At 38.9% G+C, this 8,655-nt stretch overlaps 1 protein-coding gene across 3 annotated transcripts in view; it reads right to left on the minus strand.

Annotated features, from left to right (window-relative positions):
• Window positions 1-8,655, minus strand: part of cerk (ceramide kinase) — an 80,209-nt gene that overhangs the window by 22,934 nt on the left and 48,620 nt on the right. For all 3 annotated transcript variants that reach the window (XM_043713704.1, XM_043713702.1, XM_043713703.1), the window contains one exon: window positions 2,402-2,547. In XM_043713704.1, the coding sequence (XP_043569639.1) occupies window positions 2,402-2,547 (146 nt within the window). The remainder of the gene's footprint in view (window positions 1-2,401; window positions 2,548-8,655) is intronic.

The following is an 8,655-nucleotide window of genomic DNA, read 5'->3' on the forward strand; positions in this document are numbered from 1 at the left end:
AGCTTATCTCTCCACCCTTCAGGCTCACTGCCTTTATTCCTAATGAAGGGCTTTTGCCCGAAACGTCGATTTTACTGCTCCTCGGATGCTGCCTGAACTGCTGTGCTCTTCCAGCACCACTAATCCAGAATTTGGTTTCCAGCATCTGCAGTCATTGTTTTTACCTTTTTTTAAAATTTAGTTATTTATTGAATTGTAGTTTGCATAGGTTTTTTCTCTTTACTCCACAAACAATTTAGAAGAAAAAAAGAATAGAGTAGTAGATTGTTTACTGTTATTGTTATTATATTGTAAGATTGTTATGCCTTTTTGTAGTATGTATTCTAATTTTGTAAAAAATTCAAAAACATTTTCTCAATAAAAATATTTACAAAAAATACATCACATATGGGTTTTAAAAAAAAAATTACAAATGAGTACAGAAAGGAACAGCAGAGACCCAAGTGATTTCTCGAAAAACATAATCTAGGCAAGAGATTTATAGAACACTTGAACTATCATGTTGGAAATAAACAGCAATTCTTCAAGCAACATATATATCAGATGTTTAGAACCACAGTACTCAAATTTAACTGAAAGGAATTAAGCCTGCAGCATTTTTAAAAATGCTGCATCAATTTGAAGGTATTAACTCTCACACTAATGAATTTGTATGAGTGGTCAAAACCAACAGGATTGCTGAGTTGCTATGAGAACATATTGCACACATACCAGAACAAGAAGCCGAATTTTACTTTCAGCATTGGATGACACAAAAGTACCTTTCTGGTTTTCATAAAAACATAAGTATTATGACAGGATACAGTTAATATTGCTGTCCTCTTCCAAGAGAATAAATGATGGAATTAAATAAATTATTTCTGTCAGCAGTCAAGTATATCTGAATTTTGGCAAGTTTCCTTGACACTTCTGTTAAGAGATTTTACAATTTTGATAATGCTATGCCAAATTGATCTTTGAAACAAAATATTGTTTGTTGGGAGTGTATTGCAGATCCGCATTTAAAATTCAAAGTCATACATACAATACACCGATAAGTTTCAACAAGTATTTCAATGACTAGAAACCATTATAGTACACAAGAGTTGCTATGCTTAACAATATTTTTGATTAGAATACTTGAGTGTACATGCTGAATGCTAACCAAGAAAAAGACGAAACTTACAAGAAGTTCAAATATATTGAGCAAAGAATTCGTAAAAATCTAATTCAAATTCAGTTTCTTTTCACTAACTTAAAAGTTTCAAAGCTGCAACTAAAGACAATGACCAGTTACTAGAATAGATTAGATTAGATTAGATTACATTACAGCATGGAAACAAGCCCTTCGGCCCAACAAGTCCACACCGACCCGCCGAAGCGAAACCCACCCATACCCCTGACCTAACACTATGGGCAATTTAGTAGTTGGAATCTAAACTGATGGTAATTCCACTGACAAGGTCTTCACAAATTAAGCTTTGCCTTGGCACAATACTACTCCAGGTTTACACTAACACTAAATTTGTTAAGTAGAAACTTGTCAGGTATAAATTCAGTGTCAAATTTTGAGTAAAAGTGATAAAACACTTCTCTTCTCTTCTCTCCCTCCCCCCCACCCCACCTCCCGTCAAAATTTCCATTCTGCTTCCTTTAGATATCAGGCCAGTCTCTTGCTACAGATTCAGGCTCCAGTGCTGCATTAAATGTAAAAGTGAACTGCTCTGTATGAAACAGACATCATAGTATAGTGAGAGAGTTCTTTGAAATAACTGTAAATTGACCTTTTTGAAACATTCCGTCACCTCCCATGTTGGTTCAAAGTACGAGAAACAATTTTCCTTATTTTCTCTAATACTCTATTCCTGCATTACTTGAGATCTCGCTTTTTAGATGAAGCGCAAAAGGAAGTACTTCTCCCAAAAAAAAAGGCAACCTTTTTAATGTCTGAGAAAATGATGCTGAACTGGATGAAAATAAAGAATATTTGTTTTAATCTGTTGCTAATCTCTAAGTTATGTTATCGGCATTTTAAAATCATTTTTCAAAAAAATTCAAGATCAGATGCAATGCATGCTGCTAATATGAGCACAATCCAAGAAATCCTATTCTTGTTGAGAAAACCAGAGAAGTAGGTTTCCTTTTAATGTAAGAAGGATAGTTTTATGACAGAAATACTTGCAAAGAGTTTTAAAAGAAAATTCCATATTTTTCTATCATTTATGACTTAATTACTTTAAGTAAAGAATAAAAACAAGGAAATTAAACTTTTAATGTTGAAATTTACCACTGCAGCTTGAACAATTTTTTTTTGTTAGTATTAAAAAGAGGTGGAAATGTGTACTGTGTTTTTCACATTTCAATTCGAAAGAATACTTTGACCTTTTTGACTGCTTTGTTTAGGAAGAAATAAGTTTCCCACCTGCTGGGATAATTCCAATCCTCAAGTCACATGGAACTAGTTCAGCAGTGGGATAATTTTCATCAATGCCCGAATTCTTCTGTGTTCGACTGATCAGTCCATGCATTACCTCACTGAACATTCCATCACCACCAACAGAAACAATCCTGGCAACAACAAAATGCATGAAAAGGTATCAATACTCACATCAAAAATTGGTCAATACTGCAGGCAAATTAATTTGAAATGTCACATCTTATCATCTCCACCAAATAGTCCTGTTTATGTTATGTTTTCCCAAGCCTCTCACAATCTTAAGTTTCACCACAAGTAATTAAAAGAATGGTCAAGATTTTCTGAAATTGTGCGCTTAGGCTGATAAGGTGGTGCATATAATTTTAAGTATTTAAGAACATAAAAAATGGGAATGAGTGTGTGGATTTAAAATAAAAATCAGGAAAATGCACAATATCACATTGTGAATGCTCGGAAAGCAGAGATTTTGTATATTTGAAAACTTCGAGGAATGCATTATATCCTAGTTTCCAACACATCATTTGTTAAAGGAACTTGCTGTTTATAATAATTTAGTAAATAATATTGTTCACAATGAAGGAGATAATACACTTGCAATACTTAATTCCATTTTAAAAAAAAATCAATCATATCACTACTCCTAAAGTAGGACATAATTGTGGTTGAACAGTTTTACATTAGTGAGTTTACAAATAAATATTAATGCTTCAAATGATCAAACTGGACTCACAATTTACTCAAGATAAATCATGCTATCAGTAGAAATATTCAGATAAGGCACAAAAGTAAACTCAGTCAGGAAATACAGGTTAAATTATTGACAAGCAGTTGTTTGTACCCTTGATACAGCAGTTATGTTTGAAGACTAACATTTTACCTGCATATGACTATCACCTATCAGATAGTGACAATTAATTCAATTGCTACTATACTTGTGGTATGTAAATCAGAAATATGAATTATTAGTGAAGACAAGGAATGAGTTTAAAAAAAGACATTTTAATAAAAATCCAGTTTTGTATAAACTGGTGATTTGACCGCAGCAGGTGGTGACTTTCAAAATCGTAACACAGATGTACAATGTAACCATACAGTATTTTTCAAATCACATCACTGTTCAATTGTGCTGAAAATTACATATGCATGTTTTTTGTATTCATTCATGGGATGAGGGCACCACTGGCTAGGCCAGTATTTATTGCTCATACTTACATTTGCCCAGATGGCAGTTAAAAATCAACCACATTGTTGTGGGTCTAGAGTCACATATAGGCCACACCAGGTAAAGATGGCAGTTTCCTTCCCTGAAGGACATTAGTGAACCAGATAGGTCTTTTCTCACAAAATTGACAATCATTTCATGGTCATCATTAGATTTTTCAATATCATTAGACATCTGCTGTGGTGGGATTTGAATCTGGGACCCCAGAACATTACCTGGGTCTCTGGATTAACAGTCCTGCAATAATACCAATAGGCCACTGCCTCCCATATATTGATGCAGACATACAAATCGATCAATTTTCTTTACATATTCTCCCTTCCCTTTCTTTTATATCCACTCATGGGACGTGGGCACCACTGGCTGGCCAGAATTTACTGCCGATGCCGTGAGAAGATAATGGTGAGCTACCTTCTTAAACCAGTGTAGTTCACATGCTGTAGGTTGACCACAATTCACTTATGGAGGAAATTCCAGGACTTTTACCCAGCCATCATGAAGGAATGGCAATATATTTCCAAGTCAGGATGGTGAGTGGTTGGAGGGGAGCTTGCAGATAGTCTTGTCCCAAAGTATCTGCTGCCCTTGTTCTTCCAAATGGAAGTGGTCATAGATTTGGAAGGTGCTGTCTCAGGACGTTCGGTGAATTTCTGAAGTCCATCTTGTAGATAGTACACACTGCTGCTACTGAGCGTTGGAGGTGGAGGGAGGGGTTGCTTTTGGATGTATGCTAATCATGCAGGCTGCTTTCTTGGATGGTGTCAAGCTTCTTGACTGTTGCTGAGACTGCACTCATCCAGGCAAGCGGGGAGCATTCCGTCACAATCCAGACTGATTCCTTGTAGATGGTGGATAGGCTTTGAGTGAGGTGGTCAGTTACTTGTCACAGCATTCCTAGCCTCTGACCTGCTCTTATAGCCATTGTATTTATGTGACAAGTCCAGTTGACATTTCAGGTGAATCATAACCCCCAGGATGTTGATAGTGGATGTAACAATATTGTCAAGGGGTGGTAGTTAGATTGTCTCTTGTTGGAGATGGTAATTGCTGGCATTTGTGTGGTGTGAATGTTACTTGCCACTTGTCAGCCCAAGCTTGGACATTGTTCAGATGTTGGAGCATTTGAACAGGGAATGTTTCAGTACCTGAGGAACTGCGAATTGCACTGAAAGTTGTGCAATTATTGTTGAACATCTCCAGTTCACTTTATGATGGAGGGAAGGTCATTGTTGAAGCAGCTGAAGATGGTTTGGTCTGGGACACTACCCTGAGGAACGCCTGCAGAGATGTCTTGAAGCGGAGGTGACTGATCCCCAACAATCATAATAACTTGTTTCTGTGCCAGATATGATTCCAACCAGAGTTTTCTCCCTGACACCCAACGTTTCCAGCTTTGCTAGGGCTCCGTGATGTCACACTTAGTCAAATGTGGCCTTGCAATCAAGGGCTGTGACTCTCACCTCACCTCTGAAATTCAGCTTTTTGGTCCATGTTTGAACGCAAGCTGGAATGAAGTCAGGAACTGATTGGCCCTGGCAGAGCAAAAACTGGTCATCACTGAGCAGGTGCTGCTTAATAGCACTATTAATGACAGTGATGATCGAGAGTAGATTGATGGACCAGCAATTGGCTGGCTTGGATTTGTCTTGCTTTTGGTGTGTAGGGCATACCTGGGCAATTTTCCATATTGTCAGTAGATGCCAGTGTTGAAGTATACTGGAGCAACTTGGCGAGAGGAGTGGCAAGTTCTGGAGCACAAGTCCTCAGTATAATTGCTGAAATGTTGTCAGGGCCCATACCCTTTGCAATATTCAGTACCTCCAACCGTTTCTTGATATCGTGTGGAGTGAATTGAATTAGCGGAAAACTAGTATGTCCATAATGCTGGGGACCGCTGGAGGAGGTCAAGATGGATCAACTACCTTTGAGAATGGGGATATTTGTGGAACTGCCACCTCATCTCATGATTTGAATTGTCCACCATCACACACAATTGGATGTGGCAGGGCTATAGAACTTCAAATTGATCCACTAGTTATGTGATTGCGAAGCTTTGTCTATCACTTGCTGTTTATGCAATTTTGTAGCTCAGGTTCTAAATTTGCTCACTGAGCTGGTAGATTTCTTTTCAGATGTTTTATCACCATGCTAGGCAGCACCATCAGTGAGCCTCCATTGAAGCGACAGTGTTCTGCCCTGCTGTTTATCTGTCTTGGTTTGTTGTGCTAGGTGATATCATTTCCAGTTCTGTTTGAGGTTGGTAAATGGGGTCCAAATCTATGTTTGTTAATGGAATTCTTGTTTGAATGCCAGGCCTCTGGAAATTCCAGTGCGTATCTTTTTTGAGCCTGTCCCACGCTGGATGGATTGTCCCAGTCGGGCTATGATTGGAGGTTGCATACAATGTATACAGGAACACCGGGTACAGGATGAGCAAAGTCCGCCAATTCTTGCACATCAAACCTAAATGAGAAAACAACACATTTCCCGATAGGGAAAATGTTGTATATTGTTGCCACTCTCTGGCACCATCTTAAGACACGAAAAATAAACCAACATAAGGTCACCCCTCAGCCTCTAACGCTCCATGGAATACAGCCCCAGCCTATTCAGCCTCACCCTATAGCTCAAATCCTCCAACCCTGGCAACATCACTGTAAATCTTTTCGTAACTCTTTCAAGTTTCACAACATCTTTCCAACAGGAAGGAGACCAGAATTACATGCAATATTCCAACAGTGGCTATACCAATGTTGCGGTAGTACGGGACATGACCTCCCAACTCCTGTACTCAATACTCTGACCAATAGAGGAAAGCATACCAAATGCCTTCTTCTCTATACTATCCACCTGTGACTCTACATTCAAGGAACTAGGAACCTGCACTCCAAGGTCTCTTTGTTCAGCAACACTCCCTGGGACCTTACCTTAGTAGGATTTAGACATTAAGTGTATAAGTCCTATTAAGATTTGCTTTCCCAAAATTCAGCACCTCACATTTATCTGAATTAAACTCCATTTGCCACTCAGCCCAATGGCCCATCGGATCAAGATCCCATTGTAATCTGAGGTAACCTTCTTCATTGTCCATTACACCTGCAATTTTGGTCTCATTCCCAAAGTTACCAACTATATCTCCCATGTTCATATCCAAATCATTCATATAAATGATGAAAAGTAGTGGACCCCACACCGACCCTTGTGGCACTCCACTGGTTACAGGCCTCCAGTCTGAAAAACAACCCTCCATCACCACCGTCTGTCTTCCACCTTTGAGCCAGTTCTGTATCCAAATGGCTACTTCTCCCTGTATTCCATGTGGTCTAACTTTGCTAACCGGTCTCCTATGGGGAACCTTGTCGAACCTTACTGAAATCCACATAGATCACGTCCACTGCTATACCCTCACCAATCCTCTTTGTTACTTCCTCAAAAAACTCAATCAAGTTTGAGAGACATGATTTCCCAGACACAAAGCCATGCTGACTATCCCTAATCAATCCTTGCCTTTCCAAATACACGTACATCCTGTCCCTCAGGATTCCCTCCAACAACCTGCCCATCACCGACGTCAGGCTCACCGGACTATAGTTCCCTGGCTTGTCCTGACCACCTTTCTTAAATTGTGGCACCACGTTTGCCAACCTCCAGTCTTCCGACACCTCACCTGCGACTATCGATGATATAAATATCTCAGCAAGGGGCCCAGCAATCACTTCCCTAGCTTCCCACAAAGTTCTAGGGTACACCTGATCAGGTCCTGGGGATTTATCTACATTTATGTATTTTAAGACATCCAGCACTGCCTTCTCTGTAATATGGACATTTTTCAAGATGTCACTATCCATTTCTCCACAAAATCAAATAAGTAAAATCAACTTCCTTTGCATTTCCTTCAAACCTATTACATTTCTAATTATTCTCAGTTTGTAATAAAGGTAATTAGAACCTAAAATTTAAATGTTTTTCTCCAAAGATTCTGCCTGATTTCCTCAGTGTGCAGCATTTTCTGTGGTTAGTGCAGATTTTCAAACCCTGCAGAATTTTGCCAGTGTCAAAACCATTCTGTCCTTCTCTCTCATTTTCTCTTCAAAGGCAATTTGCCTTACTTCATGATCCACATTTAAATGCTTAAAAAAATCCCCTCTCAGCTGCATTAAAAAGAGCATGCCAAAGTGTTGCTCTTCTTCTCATACAAGAACATTCAGTGGCTGTTCTCAGATGGCCAGTCAATTTATCAAGCTAGCAATATCTTACCAATACTGAAAGTCAAGGTCATTTAACTTGCCTAAAGTCAACTCCATCATCATAAAAATAAATTTTCTTGATGGTTCACGGGCACAGAAAAAAATCCATTTGCTCCAACCTGTCCAAGAGAATACTGATACTCCAACCAAGCCTCCTCACAGCTTCTCTCATCTACATTTATTTCCTTTTGCCTCTCAGACGTCACCAGCTACTCCTTAAATGCATCTATGTCAATCATCCCATGAGGAAATGAGTTCCACATTCATCCCACACCTTGCATAAAGAAATTCCTTCTCCATTTCCTATTGAATTGTTTGATGATAACCTTATACTAATGGCCTCTAGTTGTTCCCTTACCCACAAGTCAAAACATTCTTTGTTTTCACTGTCAAAACTTTTCATAATCTTCAGGACTTCTATCATGTTGTTTGATAGCCTTCTTTTCTGCCCCCTCAAGGGAAAAGAAAATTAGCCTGCTTATCCTTTCCCAAATAAAATGGCATAAATCATCTGGTTTTCTTTTCAGTACCTCCTCCAGTGTCTCTACATCCATTTTACAAAATCCCAACCAGAACTTCATGCAGGACTTCAAATATAGTCTAATCACAGTTAGAGTCATAGAATCATAGAGATGTACAGCATGGAAACAGACCCTTCGGTCCAACCCGTCCATGCCGACCAGATATCCCAACCCAATCTAGTCCCACCTGCCAGTACCCGGCCCATATCCCTCCAAACCCTTCCTATTCATATACCCATCCAAATGCCT

The sequence above is a fragment of the Chiloscyllium plagiosum genome, chromosome 23 (assembly GCF_004010195.1).
Source record: "Chiloscyllium plagiosum isolate BGI_BamShark_2017 chromosome 23, ASM401019v2, whole genome shotgun sequence".
NCBI lineage: Eukaryota > Metazoa > Chordata > Chondrichthyes > Orectolobiformes > Hemiscylliidae > Chiloscyllium > Chiloscyllium plagiosum.